This window comes from Notolepis coatsorum, assembly GCF_963971535.1.
Source record: "Notolepis coatsorum genome assembly, chromosome: 9".
NCBI lineage: Eukaryota > Metazoa > Chordata > Actinopteri > Aulopiformes > Paralepididae > Notolepis > Notolepis coatsorum.
In genome coordinates this window covers 118,780,938-118,799,018 of record NC_140173.1, presented here as the reverse complement: position 1 = coordinate 118,799,018, position 18,081 = coordinate 118,780,938, and the positions used below count along the sequence as shown (strand labels likewise).

General features: G+C 45.3%; 1 protein-coding gene across 1 annotated transcript in view; it reads right to left on the bottom strand.

Annotated features, from left to right (window-relative positions):
- dlg5a (discs, large homolog 5a) overlaps positions 1-18,081 on the bottom strand; it is a 148,764-nt gene that overhangs the window by 9,293 nt on the left and 121,390 nt on the right. The window contains exons 26-29 of the mRNA XM_084321008.1: positions 15,282-15,430; positions 13,155-13,325; positions 9,927-10,123; positions 7,244-7,387 (exon numbers count right to left, since the gene is read on the bottom strand). Coding sequence (XP_084177134.1) covers positions 7,244-7,387; positions 9,927-10,123; positions 13,155-13,325; positions 15,282-15,430 — 661 coding nt within the window. The remainder of the gene's footprint in view (positions 1-7,243; positions 7,388-9,926; positions 10,124-13,154; positions 13,326-15,281; positions 15,431-18,081) is intronic.

The window sequence follows — 18,081 nt, the reverse complement described above, 5'->3', positions numbered from 1 at the left end:
TAGAGCTGTCCCCGAAGCGTGTAGCTTTATGCCAAGCAAGCAGTGCAAAAATTTACCGTAGTGGCGTGCAGTAATGCGCCTTTCATTTTCCGCCGCCCAGCGCCCAGGTCACGCGGAAATAGGCTGTCTATTGCCATTCTCTTTGACAAACTCTAACCTTAACCAGCTCCTTAACAACGCCTAAACTTAACCGTTCTAACCTTAACCAACTCCGAAACAATGCCTAACCTTAACCTTAACCTTAACCATGCCTAACCTTAACCATAGAAATTATATTGCCATTCTCTTTGACAAACTCTAACCTTAACCAGCTCCTTAACAGCGCCTAAACTTAACCGTTCTAACCTTAACCAACTCCGAAACAATGCCTAACCTTAACCTTAACCATGCCTAACCTTAACCGGCGAAAGAATACACGTTAAAAAAAAATCACGTTAAAAAATATTTTCGATGGGATTCGAACTCGCCAGCAAACGAGCCATAGGATCCACAGCCATGTGGCCTTGCCAATTGAGCTATTGCTAGATACTGAATAAGGGGCGGTGACTTATATATATTGAGCTCCGCTCGAGGCGGGATCTCATGCGCATGCGCGGGCACCTCGCGCGAGCACGCCGGCGCACGCACGCACCTGAGCGAGCACGCCGCCGCCGGTGCACGCACGGTAGCATTTGTCTGAAAAGAAGGGCGCTTTACCGCACTGGCGTGCGGTGACGAATGCGGAAGCATTTTTGCACTGCTTGCTTGGCATAAAGCTACAGGCGTCCCCGAAGGCTGTTTTTGGGCTTCGAACTTCATCAGGGTTTTTCGAACGGACGTTCGAACCTTCGTTTTGAATAATATTTTTTTTTTAAATAAATATCCTCAAACTAAATCCTCAATTTGAATAAAGTGATTAATCTGATTAAATTAGTATTTTTTTTTTATTAAATCAACTTTCTTTAATGAATATAACTCATCAGTTTTAATACTATAATATTAGTGTAGCCTAATCTTAAACAGAATGAATAGACGCATAAAAAAATTTAAATATATAAAAAAATATATATATATTTTATAAAAAAATGTCAAATTCGAATGTTGATTTAGAATTCGAATGCCAACGTAACGAACTAAGGTCTGAACGTTCAGGCTCAGCCCTAATGTAACGTTATCTGTTATCTGGATGTAACGTTACCCTAACGTTATATATTTATTGTTCCCGTTCTGAGCCAAGACACTTGGAACAAGAGACAGGACAGGGTTTTGGTAGACCTGCTGACAAAGCTAACGTCTATTTTACCGAACCCCATCATAAAACATGCCTTTGTAATGATCCCAGCATCGGAAAACGAGTCCCGCAAAGGACCCCCCCCCCACCCCCCCCCTTGGTGACTTTGTGAATAGAAACATTCTATATATGGTCGTGTTTACCTTTGACCTGGAAATAATATAGTTGTCAGGCAAGCAACCCGCACGAAATGCGCATGCTGCACAACACACATCATATCTCTCGTTCCAGAAAACGAGACTGGATTATTTTGAAACGGGACGGGTTTTAGCCTGGGATTGCGCAGGAACGAAGGTATGTAGAAATACAATTTTTTTTCTCTGTTGGAGTATAAATATTGCCTGTCAAATGAGCCATACTATTGTCTCCATAGCTATAATATAGAATATACGATGAGTCTGAAAAAATCGTGAAAATGGTAAAAAAAACGCTGGCGCCAGGGAGTAAAGATGGAAAAACAGCATGGCAGTCAAAGAGTTAAAGGTCCTGTGTCTTATAAATTGCCTTTTCCAATGTTTAGCATTGTTTCCTAGCAATGGGGGTTTATATCAATGGGGTCTGTGTCTCTAATTCTCATTTTGGTGGATTGCTCCAATTCAGTTGAGACAATATCCTCCCCTAGTGAATTAAGCTATTTTGATTTGACTCACTGTCCTACGTAGCAAGGAGCTGATCTGCAGTAACGCCCCCCCTCTATGGTTGTAGCGCAACCATTCGCTCAACAACACTTTCTCAAGCGGTGCCGACAGAGAGAGGCAGAGAACGAGCGAGAGAGAGAGAGATAGAGAGAGAGAGAGGGAGGGAGAGAGAGGGACAGGAGCTTCTCTCGAAACACACGCATTTACACACACTCACACACAACCTCCCGACCGCGCGCCGAAGGGATGGGGCTTCTCCACTCGCATATCACTGTCAAAATATCTTTGACTCCCACGCGCACGCCCGTATTCCGATCCATGCAATAATATTCACAGGGGTATATATTGTCATTTGAAACAAGTTACCAATCATTGTCCCGTGGGATTATGCCCCCCCCCCCCCCCCCCGTGGCGAAATTAATTAGTACCCCCCTCAATCTCTCTCTGTCAGTGTCTGCCAGTGCAGACTGTGGTGACTGTCACTCAAAGCGCTTATGGGCGGAGCGCAGCCCAAAACAGCTTGAAATCTTGAAGTCGAAAAATGCTGCTTTAGAGTACTTGATTAGAAATTTGATTTTCTTTTTTACAGATGTGTTCCATAGACTCATAGGAACTGTGTAAAGTTGCCCAAATAGTGAAAGGAATAGCAAGACATGTCCCCTTTAATGATTTTCACAGAATCCTGGCTTAATAGTGGGATTCATGACAGTGCTATTGAGCTACCAGGCCGCACTCTCCACAGGGCGGACAGAACAGCTGAGGTTCGTGCATTTATATAAACAAAACTGGGTGCACAAACAATACCAACATTGTGAGTCACTGCTCTGCTAACATGGAATAATAATCATGATCAAGTGTAGACCTTTCTACCAGCCCAGGGGATGTGTACAGCTACCATTGTGACTGCAGCCTATATACCTCCTGATGCTAATGCCAAGCTAGCAGTGAAGGAACTGCATGCTGCCACTAGCAAACAACTCACACCCAGAGGCTTTATTGTTGCAGGAGATTCACTCCAACCTAACGACTGCTCCCCAAATTCCAATGGCTCTTGACACTAGACTACGTTTACTCATACATAATGAATGCATACAAAGCCGTTCCCCTCCCCAAATCTGGGACAATCAGACCACCTTTCTTTGTTCCTTCTACCCAAGTACACCCTCAGTTAGAACAGTCCACAAGCTACGGGTTGGAGAGCACTTCAACAACTCCGACCCCTGACGCATGTGGCAGGGCATCCACCAATAACTCTCCCCAAACCACTGACCCCTCCCTCCCTGATGGGATCATGTTTATGCCCGCTTTGACAGGGAAAACCAAGGCTGCCCTCTCTGCTAACCTCCAACCCCTCACTCTCTCCCCCATCAACGTGTGTACCACACTGGGCAGGACTAATGCATGTAAGGTGACTGGCCTTGATGGCATCCCCCGCCATGTGCTCAGGAACTGCGCTGAGCAGCTGACCAAGGTCTTAACTGACATCTTCAACCCGTCACTAGCGCAGGCAGTTGTCCCAGCTAGGGATGGGTATCGTTAGGATTTTATCGATACTGCTTAACGGTTCGGTACTTTATCGATACTCTTATCGGTTCTTTTTTATTTAGCAAAAAAATATAAAAAATTATTAAGAACAGAATCGACATTGCTTTATTATTCTTTTATATAACTATATTACTGCACATGGCTACTTTTTTATCAATTAATACAAGCAGTCAGATAAATTAACTATTTTGGGACTTTCTATTTTATTTAGAAAGTTCTTAAATCAGAATGTCCCACCCAATACCCAGCTGTTAAAAACGGTTCAATACTCCATGTTATTAGTAGAGGCTGTGACACTCTGTCATCCTTCCTCTAGCTGCTAGGGTGAAGGGACTTTGGGCTTGCTGGGACCGGTGGTGGTAGAGGGAGGAGGGGTGGGCTGGGACATGGTGGCTGCAGCCTCAGCCTGAAGATCTTTCATCTTTCTAATATATTTGTAGCTAAACAATTAGCTAAGCAATTATATTTTATTTATTAGCCTATTCATAATAATTCGTTATTAGCCTAGCTAACTCCGTATCTTGGCTTACCTGCAGTGGACGTGGATGGAGATGGAACACTGCGAGCAAAGCAGTCGAAAACGGCGCATTTCTGCAGACTACCGTAATGTTATGTTTTGACAAGATGTTTTGACAAATTGCTTGTATTGCCACTAGGGCTGTCTTAAATACTTCGAAGCTTCGTTCGATGGCACGAGCTTCGAACATAAAAAAAAAATCGAAGTAAATTTTTTTCTCTTTTTTTCAAACATCTTGCGCCTCCATTCCAATGAAACGAAAGTAAGCGGCGCCTTCCCGCCTCCATTCCAATGAAACGAAAGTAAGCGGCGCCTCGACTCCACCTCTCTACAACAAGCACGTGGAGATTATCTGTGTTGAAAACAACAAGGACATGATGTGCAGCAGACATGTCGACGAAGAAGTCATCAGACGTGTGGTTACATTTTAAAATATGCAAAGACAATGCCCAAAAAGCCGAGTGCCAGATATGCCAGAAGAAAATGGCATATCACAACTCTACAACAACTTTGTCAAATCACCTAAAAAACGTAAGTATCGTTGTACACGACGGCGACGCCACACAAAACATTAATAAGGCTATGCCTATGCTGCTATGACTAATGTGTTACCAAGTTGGCTAATTTAATTGTAATCATCTGCTTTTGTAGGTGCATTGTCTGATATAATTATAAATTATAAATTAAATATAATATAATTGTTTGCTTGATAGACGAAGGTTGCAACATAATTATGTAATGTCATGTCGTTGGCTGTGAGAGCAGCCCCACTGCACCCAGGCAGCGCAGCCGAGTGAAACCTTGTTGGCTGCGTCACAGTCACGAAAGGGGCTACTTAATTAATTAATCCAATCCACTTTATTTATAGAGCACATTTAAAAACAACAAAGTTTACCAAAGTGCTGTACAAGTCCCACAACATAAGATACAAAAAATATATATATATATTATAATTCATTTTTTTTTCTTTTTTTCTCGAAACTTCGAATTAAAATCGAAGCTCGGCCCGAAGCTTCGATTGCCAAAAAAAGCTTCAAAGGTCAGCCCTAATTGCCACCCTTACTGGCAAATGTTTTATTGCACTTGTGGCAACGTGCGTCGTCAGCATCGACTTTCGTAAAGTGTACCCAGACTTTCGAGCGCTTTGCTCTCTCCGCCATGACGAGCGCAGAGCTCGGTCTGTGTGTGCTGCGCTTCAGCAACACGGAGCCACTGACTGGCACCTCCCTTAAGTACCTGTCTGTGTATGTGTGAGTGTGAGTAATAATGGCTCGCTGCGGCTCGCTTCTCGTGCAGAGACAGAGAGAGGAGAGATAGTTCGCAACGTTTAAATTCCTCGGAAAAAAAACTCATAGTAATAATAATTTCTAGAGTATCGATAGCAGTACCGATCACGTCGGAGCTCATCAATACTCAGTTTTTTTCTAATTTATTACCGGTTCCCGTTTAGAACCGGGGTCCGGGGGGCATTCGTACCGTGCTAGTACCAAAACACTCCATGAGCCTCAATGATCTCCGCCCTGTTGCACTCACCCCCAGTATCATCATGAAGTGCTTCGAGAGGCTGGTCCTGGCTCACCTCAAATCTGGCCTCTCACCTTCACTGGATAGACACCAATTTGCCTACCGTGAGAACAGGAGCAAGGCGGATCTCCTCAGCACTACATTCCGCCCTCTCCCACCTGGATGAGCAATACCCATGTGAGAATGCTGTTCATCAACTTCAGCTCAGCATTCAACACCATCATCCCCTCCAAACTAATCTCCAAACTTGGTGACCTTGTGGAAAACCAAGGACCTCCGCATCAACCCATATGTCTGCAACTGGATACTTGACTTCCTAACTAACAGACCCCAGTTTGTTAGGAAAAACAATCTCACCTCCTCCACCCTGAACACCGGCGTCCCGCAAGGTTGTATGCTGAGCCCTCTTCTCTACTCCCTCTTCACCCACAACTGCACTCCTATACATGGCACCAACACCATTATCAAGTTTGCAGATGACACAACGGTGGTGGGCCTCATCAAAAACAATGATGAGTCGGCCTACAGGGAGGAGGTCCAGCACCTTGTGGCGTGGTGCGCCAACAACAACCTGGCCCTCAACACCAAGGAGCTCATTGTGGACTTCAGAAAGACTAGAGTCCATATCAACGGGACTGAGGTCGAGAGTGTCTCCAGCTACAAATTCCTGGGAGTCCACATCTCTGATGACCTCTCTTAGACCCTCAACAACTCGTCACTGGTCAAGAAGTCTCAACAGTGGCGGCCGGGTGGCGCAGTGGGCAAGGCGCTCGCCACCAACGCAGGAGATACTGGTATTGAGCCCAGCTCTCGGCGTTGCTTCCGGCTTGGCCGGCCGTTGTACTAACACAATTGGCAGTGTTAGAGGGTGGGAAAGCCGGTGGGTGGGTCCTGGTCGTTGTAAACAGCGACTCCTACAGTTCGGTCGGGGCGCCTGCTCAGCGAGGAAAGGATCTAAGGGGGGTAGTGTGATCCTTCCACACGTTACACCCTCTCAGTGAGAGTCCGCGCTGCCAGGTGAAAAGAAGCGGTTGATTGGCTACACATGTGTCGGAGGAAGCATGTGATAGCCTCCACTCTCCCAGACCGACTGGAGGTAGGTGCGCAGCGACCAGGAAGGGGATTGGGAATTGGCATAACGACTAACATTGGGATGGGAGAAAAACGGAGAAAAAAAAAAAAAAAAAAAAGTCTCACCAGTGCCTCTTCTTCCTGAGGAGAGTGAGGAAAGCTCCTCAGATTCTGGTGAACTTTTACCGGTGCGCCATAGAAAGCATACTCACTAACTGCATCACAGACAGGTATGGCAACTGCAGTGGTGAAAACCACGCAACACATCACCAGTGCATCACTCCCTGCAATTGAGTCTATTCATTACAAACGGTGTCTGAGAAAAGCATGCAGCATTGTCAAGTACACCGCTCATCTCAATCATGGACTGTTTGCCCTCCTACCCCCACTGTACATATTAATACTACAACTCTGATAAATATTATGGACATGATTAGCACTATTACTCAGTAGTACCAATTTATATATTTTATATCCAGTTTAATCACCTGTACATTGTACTTTACTGTCACATTTGCACTCTGGTTGGATGCCAAACCTCTTTGCATTATACTGTACTTGTAATACATTTGAATCTAATCTAATGTTACCGTTGAAAAGCAGGGGGGAGACAGATGAATTGCTCTTCTACTTTGCTACGACAGAGAATTACAAGCATCTAAAAGCGAGCGAGCTCACCAAGGACACATCTGCAGAACTTCCCAGGGGACTCCTTCACCAGCATGTCCTTCACGGGGTCGGTGAGTGGGCCGAGGACGAGGACGGGCCGGGGAGACGTGCACTCCACCTTCTGGACCCTCTGGTAGGCCAGGCTCACACAGTCTGACGTCACATGAACAAAACACAGGTGATCCAATGCTACATCTTTTACAGTACATTCAAATACAACTGAAATTAAATTACAATTTAGAGCCAGCACGAATGCGTACAAAGTGGCAAGACGCAGCGTTGCTCTAGGTGGGCGAGAACGGCATTCACTCTGGCTGAGAATGTTCCAACTTGAGCGAGAGATTCGCCCAAGACGTGACGAAGCAAATGTGGGTATATGTTCACTATGAATATGAAATACTGTAATGCATGTAGGGCTATCTTAAATACTTCGAAGCTTCGTTCGATGGGCACGGGATTCGAATGGGAAAATAAAATTTGAATATATATATATATATATATATATATATATATATATATATATATATATATATAAAAAAAAATAAAAAAAATATGTAATTTCTTTCCTTTTTTTATCCCCCCTCCCACCTGCAAAATCGTGCACCTCCAATGCAACGAACGGCATATGCCTCATTAACTCTGCCTCTCTTTGTTAACCTCTCTTTGGTTTAGACGTGGAATTCATTGCTGGGTTAAGTACTTCTATTCTATTCACATAATATGCTTACTACATATATCTATTCTATTCACATATATGCTTACCACTTGTATCTATTGCTATGTCCGCCCATCACAATCACGCAAACTGTCTAACGCCTGTCCCGTCTCCCTGTGAGTGGCTGTCTCGGAGTGATGACCGGAGTGTTGGACGTCCCGTGATGATGACCGGGAGGATGCGACCCTCTCTGCGCCACCCCTTTGCCTTAAAGTGCCACTTGCAGGTTAAACCCTAGTCTTCAATTATGTGTACGGTAGTTTACATCATTGGTATCTATTTTCATTATTTATTTTTTTCCATTTGACGCCGGAAATTCCACTCAGAAAGGGGAATAACATGTATGGAGCCAATCAAAAAGCTTATTAGACACTATCAGTGCCGTGACGTCACTGCAGGTAACTTTTCCCTACTTCTCATCCACTACAATGGAGTTTGACGAGTGCAGAAAACCATTTCCTTGATCCAAATGGACACCTTACAAGACTAAAATGGGTTTACCGGTAATCGTTGGAGACTTTGATGGACAGCTACATTTTTGGTTGAAACAAAGGTAGTTATAAGGTTTTTAATGTCGTAAAAAAAGAACTACATTTACCACTAGGCAGCCTGTTGTTCAGTACAGCAGCGCTATTGGCTGTCGCCTTATCCGCGTCACGGGTCATAGTACCAAGCTAGCTAGCTAACATTAACGTTAGCATTATGTCTACTGTCGTGAACCATTTTAAATCGGGGCATGTAGAAGAGTTTCGGGAACGAGTAAAATGTGCAGGTCCTCTTCTCAGACCTGTGGGGCAAAGCACTGCACGCATCATGCCGGCTAGCAAGCTACACGTCACGGCATGTTGATACGATAGTAGCCCCTTTCGTGACTGATGCACTCGGTGCATCACAGTCACGAAACGGGCTACCACGATAGCTAACTAACGTTAACGTTACAAGCTCAAACACTTTTTATAACTACTACTACTGTCGTGTCCATAAGTTCCCTGGCAGAATACTTTGTTTTTGAGGACAAAGGTATACAGGAGTTAGGAGTTTCGAGAATGCCGGCTAGCAAGCTAGCTACTAACGTTATATACACAATATGTACAACGACACAATGATTTCCATTAGTATTTACAAATATGGTAACGTGGTTGTGGCTTTTACAAATAGTGGTTAGCTTTAGAGATAAATGGCTATGATCACGGAGCAATAGTGTTAGGTGAAACACTAGCCACAGATTCCTCAGCTAGTAGTAACAAGAAGGCTCTTTGCTTCCTGCCACTACCTGCATGTGATTCTCAGCGCCCCTCGCTGCCCTGATACCTTGTGTGATGTCATCATTAAGATGACACACTATGAAACATGGATTAAAATATGCACGTGCTGGGTTCGAGCCCAGTTCTCAGCGTTGCTACCAGCTTGGCTGGTCGTTCATACTAATACAATTGGCAGTATTAGGGGGTGGGAAGCTGGTGGGTGGGAATCTGGCGTTGTGGACAGCAACAGGTCAGGTCTCGGCGCTTGCTCAGTGGGGGCAGGACTTGGTGGAGATAGCGTGCCCTCCCACGTGTTACACTTCAATTAACCGGCATCGGTTAATATCGGTTGATATCGGTATCGGAAATTAAGAGTTGGACAATATCGGTATAGGTAAAAAAGCCAATATCGAGCATCCCTAACTGTAGCCTATAGATATTTAACAGGTCACATTTAGGAACGGTCTTGTTTTTGTAAACGTCAACAATGCCACTGTTGAGACCAAACGCACTAGCATGTCTTCATGGCAGTTTTGCTAGTGTCCACCTGTCAAATTGACGCGAGTACAGTGAGACAATATTTCTCTTTGCGTTGTATCTGAACGTACAGTTAAGACAGGATGTAGAACCAACCCCTAACATGGTTAAACAATATGCAGAGACACACACACACACACACACACCAAGTCTAACTGACAAAGACATTGTATAATCCTGTTATTCTTCCTCTCACCCTCTAGGAAGGGGATGGAGTCAGTGCTGATGGCGTCCAGAGCCACCATCTCTTTACTGTCTTTGGAGCTGCTGCGCTTGTGTTTCTGCTTCCTCCTGAAGAAGGACCTCCGAGCAGCCGCAGACAGAGTCTTACTGGAGCCGCCATCTTCCTTCATCTCAGTCATACTGTGTCTACGATAGAACTCCTGATCCATCCTACACACACACACAAAAGATGACCTTGAAGAACAGGGTACAAACAGCTGTGTGTGTGTGTGTGTGTGTGTGTGTGTGTGTGTGTGTGTGTGTGTGTGTGTGGTGTACAAGTGTGTGTGTGGTGTACAAGTGTGTGTGTGTGTCCATTTATGTAAGGAGTAGAGCTGGGCAATATGATCAAAAATCGTATTTGCAATATCAGTTTAATTTCTGTCCAATAATTACTTTAATGGTCAACATCTGCTTCTGCCTGGTTTATTCTAAGATAAAATAAAGATGTATTGTCCTCATTTAGGTTGAGGGAAATGGACAGAATGTAATGATTCATATTATTAACACATTGGGCGCCGGGGGTTGTGCCCATCATTGTACCCAGTCTGCCACAGTTGAAAGCATATGGAGATGTTTACCTTCTTTGCAGGGCTATAACTTTTTAAATGTTATTGCTATATTGACATTACTATGGCCCATTCAACATCGATTATCTATCGTTCAGGATGTGGGAACGTTATATTTTTTCATTCATACATTGTTGTGTTAATACCGTCTAGAATATAAGTATGTTTTTAAGGTTTTCTGCTGTAATTCCAAAAACGAGAGTTATAGGCCCTGACGCATATGATAGATTATCGATTGGCGTTTCTTTCCTATACACGCTATATTAAAAAATTCAAATGTATATGATCGGTATAAATTATGCTTCATCATGCATGAAGGAAAGGGGGGGGGGGGGGGGGGTGTTTATAATTCCTTGATCGTTAGTAACGGCTTTATTTAGTATGGGTTGATATATTGATCAGATGGTTTGCAGTGAAATGAATAAACAATCGGGCTGAAAATAACGTTACTGTCCTCTTACCGTTCCGCCGATGAGACTGGAGGAAAAATATCCCAATTATTTGACGCTGATCTCCTAGATCCATTTCCGGTTTGTATGGCGCAATAAACGCTGAAATCATATCGATTATTGAGTTTATAAAGTGATCCAAATGCACTATAGTGTTTGTCTGGATCCACGTAACAAGATATTACTGCCGGAGGGATTTCCTCGATGCACCAGCGCCACCTCCGGTTTTGGCGAGAGTGTAACTCGCCCGACCATCCACCAGGCGGCGGTATTGAGGCGTTGCAATCTCATACAGGGTGCCGCTGCAGTCTGGAGGGAGACTGGATGAATTATGAATGCCATGGCGAAAAAATGTAATATTGATCCCAAAAACAACTTATGCCGTTGTTGGCGTTCAACGCATGGCGGGCAAAAACGGCGTAAGTCGTTCTTGCCGACCAATGTGTTAAAAGCTATGCTAAAATTTACTTTGGTTATCGTGGCAAAATTTGATAGTGTTTTATGGTAGAGACTAGATTCTATTAAAGGAACATGCCAACATTATGGGAAATGTGCTTAACATCTTCTCCAGAGTCAGACAAAAAGATATATACCAATTTAGAAAGGATTTATATTTTTTCATAAATGTCTATTCATAAAAGAATATGACCGATGTGATTATTATTCATGATATATACTGTTATGGGGCTAAGTAAGCAATCAACCCTGCAAAATAACCTTTAGTTGTTCTGTATATTTATTCAGACAATGTGAGTACAAATACAAAATTATGCCATCAGCTAGGGCCAATGTTGCCATATTACAACATTTCCCTAAAAACGTACGAAAATGTAAAACAATTTAAAACCCGTTCATTTCTACCTCCTACAACAACATCTGTAAGGTCCAAAAAAATGCGCTAATGTTTTTCTATATTTGGGCTTTACAGGGTTAATACTGGAGGGAAACTCAAAACGCATCACTAGGTTATGTGGTCTCTAGTTGTTATGGAGTAATTCTATAAGCAACCCAAATATCCAAATATTGAAATATTGTCTTATTTAGAATAAGGTCAATAGTCGGATTATTGCAGTCCACGTAGGTCCAGCCATGATCTGCCCTGGTGATGAGTGTGTTTTATTTCCCAGCACTGGTGATGAGTGTGTTTTATTTCCCAGCCCTGGTGATGAGTGTGTTTTATTTCCTAGCACTGGTGATGAGTGTGTTTTATTTCCCAGCACTGGTGATGAGTGTGTTTTATTTCCCAGCACTGGTGATGAGTGCGTTTTATTTCCCAGCACTGGTGATGAGTGTGTTTTATTTCCCAGCCCTGGTGATGAGTGTGTTTTATTTCCCAGCACTGGTGATGAATGTGTTTTATTTCCCAGCACTGGTGATGTGTGCGTGTGTTATTTCCCAGCCTGGTGATGAATGTGTGTTTTATGGCCCAGTCCTGGTGATGAGGGTGTGTTTTATGGCCCAGTCCTGGTGATGAGGGTGTGTTTTATGGCCCAGTGTGTTTTATGGCCCAGTCCTGGTGATGAGGGTGTGTTTTATGGCCCAGTGTGTTTCATCGCCCAGTCCTGGTGATGAGGGTGTGTTTTATGGCCCAGTCCTGGTGATGAGGGTGTGTTTTATGGCCCAGTCCTGGTGATGAATGTGTGTTTTATGGCCCAGTCCTGGTGATGAGGGTGTGTTTTATGGCCCAGTCCCGGTGATGAGGGTGTGTTTCATCGCCCAGTCCTGGTGATGCGGGTGTGTTTTATGGCCCAGTCCTGGTGATGAATGTGTGTTTTATGGCCCAGTCCTGGTGATGCGGGTGTGTTTTATGGCCCAGTCCTGGTGATGCGGGTGTGTTTTATGGCCCAGTCCTGGTGATGCGGGTGTGTTTTATGGCCCAGTCCTGGTGATGAATGTGTGTTTTATGGCCCAGTCCTGGTGATGAATGTGTGTTTTATGGCCCAGTCCTGGTGATGAGGGTGTGTTTTATGGCCCAGTCCTGGTGATGAGGGTGTGTTTTATGGCCCAGTCCTGGTGATGAATGTGTGTTTTATGGCCCAGTCCTGGTGATGAATGTGTGTTTTATGGCCCAGTCCCGGTGATGAGGGTGTGTTTTATGGCCCAGTCCTGGTGATGCGGGTGTGTTTTATGGCCCAGTCGTGGTGATGCGGGTGTGTTCAGAGTGTGTGTGTGTGTGTTACTCACATATACTTGCTGGGGATCTGGCCCCTCTGGATCTGCTGTGCGTTCTCGTCCAGCTGCCAGGCCATCCAGATGCCAAAGCCGCCCTTTGGTAGAGACTCGTCCACGTACAGGATGTCATCCTTCTTAAAACTGAGGTGCCCCTCCGCCTCCCCGACCCGGTCATAAAGTGCTCTGGAGGGAGGGAGGGAGGGAGGGAGAGAGAGAGAAGTGTAAACCGAGTTAATCCATCTCTAAAGTATCTAGGCCTGCGTTTCCTTGGGAGCCTCGTCGTGTCACTTCAGAGCAGCCCATCAGTGACGGCCAGGCAGGCTGCGTGTATTTTACTGCAGATGACAGCACAAGCCCCCCCTTGCCTAACGTTATATGACAAGTGTCTGCGGCAGCTGCTGCCATGTACCCAAACAGACTTACAACAACACACGGGACTATTTTAGAGCGCCGTGCTCCCACCTCATCCATGGACATTATTATTCTCCTTTGGGCCTGAGAGTGCACCGAGCTCAAGATGGGAGTGTGCCGCATTACATGGGGGGGGGGGGGGGGAGTCAATGGCGGAATGGGAGAGAGAGCCAGCAAAGTACATGTCTGGTGAGAGATTAGCATCTGTACAGTGAGAGTGGATCTGAGACGTAATTGGGTGGATGAGAGATTCCAACGTCTCCGTGGGGCGCTCCAGCGGTGGCTCTATATTTAGCTGCATGGGCACGGGTAGAGAAGACTGCTCGGGGGTGGGAGGGGGTTGGGCTGACATGGTCCTTTTATGGAGCTGTCACACACAACGCCGTGTGTGTGTGTGTGTGTGTGTGTGTGTACTAGGGGTATAACGCCTAGAAATGCATCAGAAATATTTCCAAATCCTCTGCCATGGTTGTGTAACATGTCGTCTCTAGAGTCTTCTCTCTCTCTGCTTCACGGGAAGTTAAATCTACTTTAGAAGTGAAACTTAAAAGGTGGCTGAGTGGCGCAGTGGGCAAGGCGCTCGCCACTAACGCAGGAGATGCTGGTATCGAGCCCGGCTCTCGGCGTTGCTACCGGCTTGGCCGGTCGTCATACTAACACAATTGGCAAGTGTTAAGAGGGTGGGAAAGCCGGTGGGTGGGGATTGAACGTTGTGGACAGCGACTCCTACAGGTCAGTTGGTGCGCCTGTACAGCAGAATCAGGAAGTATTGGGGGGCAGCGTGAGCCTCCCACGCATTAATCCTTGCCACTAAGAGATTGTGCTGTTCAGGTGAAAAGATGAGACAGCTGCCTCCTCGTGTACCGGAGGGGACACGTGATGCAAGGCTTGGTCCTCACTGCAGCCGGCGAGTGGGAGGCATGGTCTAGCAACGTTCGAGACAGCATGGTGGTGTAGTCGTCAAACACTGTCGCCTCACAGCAAGAAGGTCCAGGGTTCGATTCCCGCTTGGGGACCAGGTTTCCATGATGCCAGTTACCCAGGTGGGGTATCTCCCAGGTCTTTCTGTGTGGAGTTTGCATGTTCTCCCCGTGCTCGCAAGGGTTTCCCCCCCGATAAGATAAACCCAATGAAAAAACATGCACAACAACAAGATCGCTAACGCTGTGGCGTCCTTGACGAAGACGGACAGGAGCACTTGGATTGGTCCCCTGGCGCGGCTCACGTTGACGTCTGTCTGCTCCCGGCTGCCCTTGGGGGGGGGAAGGACGATGGGATGGGTTAATCGCAGAGACGAATCGCATGCGTGCCGATTGATGACCTCTGAGCAGGTCCTAAATTAATTATTTATTACAGGGGAGGGAAGAATTGAAGGGAGAATTGGCGAGATGAAATTGGGATGGGAGAAAAAATAGAAAAATGAGAAAAAGTGGATACAAAAAAAAAGTTAAACTTAAAGTACACACCGGTGCTGGCGGTGGGCAAGTAACGTACTTGGTGGAGCCTGAACACTGGGTAACTCCGGTGTCGCCGACTACCGCGACAGGGCCTAGGTGGAACTAAGTATAACTTGTATAAAATAAGTGAAAAGAAACCTAGCCTTATACCTTTGGGATTTTTGTTGCTTTTTTCCCCGTTGTACCAAACTTGTACCGATCCGCGATCCCAAAACCGAGGTACGTACTGAACTGTGGCTTCTGTGTACCATCACACGCCTAGTGTGTATACCTGATATAGAAACCATCTCCTGGAGTGTCTTTGAGCATGTTGAAGTCGTCTGGGCGATGCTGCACCCTGAGTGTGACGGTCTCTGCAGGCTTCAGCATCTCAACATACACCTCCTCCACCGTCTTATTCTTCATATTCACCCAGTTATACTGAAACACAGAGAGACTTATACTGAAACACAGAGAGACTTATACTGAAACACAGAGAGACTTATACTGAAACAGAGAGACTTATACTGAAACACAGAGAGACTTATACTGAAACAGAGACTTATACTGAAACACAGAGACTTATACTGAAACACAGATACTTATACTGAAACACAGAGACTTATACTGAAACACAGAGAGACTTATACTGAAACACAGAGAGACTTATACTGAAACACAGAGAGACTTATACTGAAACACAGAGAGACTTATACTGAAACACAGAGAGACTTGTACTGAAACACAGAGACTTATACTGAAACACAGAGACTTATACTGAAACACAGAGAGACTTATACTGAAACACAGATAGACTTATACTGAAACACAGAGTTATACTGAAACACAGACTTATACTGAAACACAGACTTATACTGAAACACAGAGTTATACTGAAACACAGAGTTATACTGAAACACAGACTTATACTGAAACACAGACTTATACTGAAACACAGACTTATACTGAAACACAGAGTTATACTGAAACACAGTTATACTGAAACAGAGAATTATGCTGAGAGACACACTGAAACACAGATAATTAGGCTGTGATAGTTATACTGAAACACAGGAGGTACAGTATACTGACAGTTATCCTGAAACACAGATAATTGTGCTGAGTTATACTAAAACAGAGTTATCCTGAAACACAGATAGAGAGACAGAGAGACAGAGACAGAGACAGAGACAGAGAGAGAGAGAGAGAGAGAGGGGTCAGAATGAGATAGATGAAACATTAGATTACTTTAATTCCACCTAATGAAATCATACTCCTGTTTCCAAATAAAATGCCACTCTACTTTCTTGGCCAGAGAACCAGACACCCACACAGCAATGGCTGATATTGCAAGTGCTCACTCTCATCTGTGGAGTCATTTACAAGGCACGGGAGGGGTCCACACACACACACACACACACACGACAAACGACAACATTTCCTCCAGGCTCTTGGCTGTATTAAAGTGTCCCACTATTGATTTGTGCTTGGGGCGGGGAGCAAGGAAATAGCCTGGAAGATTGAAGGGGAGGCTGACTCTGGGTGGCCTGATGACAAAGCTCCGCAGTGGCCCAGAGAGCAGGCCCTTTGTGGCAGAGCGCTAAGTGGGAGCATGCCAAGAATGGGCTATTATGAGTTTGCTGTGCACCGGACAGATTGCCCATGCACAGCAGGGGGAGGAGAGAGAGAGGAGCCGACGATCAATGAAGAACAATGACAGGCGGGGGAGGGGGGTGGCGATGCCTTTTGGCAGCGGCGGCGTTGGGCACAGCTCAGAATAACAATGACTCCAAACTTTGAACAGCTGGGAGATCCAAACAAAGGGTTAAGGAGACAGCCGTTCACTCAAAGCTCAGAGAACACATCAAAGAGGAGCTGTGCTGAGGAACATGACCTCGCATGCAACTTGTGGTATTTCACTTCCTGTGGATTTAACCCTCTACATTTGTTTGTGTTGATAAATATACACTAGCTACATGAAGTGTCACCGACAGTTGGAATATTGGAATGTATGGAGAAGTTGGAATATGTATACATATATATATATTATATACATATACGCACACACACATATATAAAGATATTGTGGCAGCTGGCAGAGGAGCAGGTGATAGAGAGCAGATAATGCGTTTCCCACTGTGTATGTCTGTGCCCATATTAGGTGTACCGGTGACGAAACCGGCGTGTACAACAATCAGGCCGTAGCCCATATATGGAGTTCCGACACCCATGTCTAATTCACGGAGCGAGGCTGCGGCTCGTTACCGCACTGATTGGAGAGGGAGAAAAAGGACGAACAGGCAGAAGAACCTCGGAGAACCTTGATCGGCAAATCCATGGTGGACATGAGTAGAGAGAACATTAACCCTTTCACTACCACACTGCAGAAGGTTAACCCTTTACTATCACACTAGGTTTTTAACCCTTTGTCGTGTAACAGTGAAAGGGTTAACCTTCTGTATTGTCGCAGTGAAAGGGTTAACCATTTGGTAGAACGGTAGTGAAAGGGGTTAACACTGTATGATCCGTTTTAGGAGGAGGAGGAACCCACTCTGTGTACGACCCCCCCGCCTGTCTGACTACCCTCCGCCACGCCCGTCCCTGGCCTGGACTGTCCCGAGAACCCTTCTCTGTGTACGACCCCCCCGCCTGTCTGACTACCCTCCGCCACGCCCGTCCCTGGCCTGGACTGTCCCGAGAACCCTTCTCTGTGTACCGAACCTCGCTAATGGACCTCGGCCCTTCTACTGGATTGCGGACAGAGTTTGCTGCTGTGTACATAGTATACCCATGTATTGTTTAGGAGAGGGATAGTAATGCACTCTGCCTTTGTAGAGCAGCATCGGTATCTGAAGTCTCTCATCACTCACTCTCATCATTCAGATCACAATTGAAAACCCATCTGTTCAAACTCGCATAATTCACTATAACCTCCATCACTGCCCAATACCCCCTGCTGTTTGGTTGTCTGTCTGTTATTTTTACTTCACTGTTTTTTTTATACTTCTTGTTGTTTCTTATTCTTTTCTTAACCTCGTCTTTTAACTGCCTTGCTTACTGGCCATACTCACTATAACTGCACCCTGTGTGCC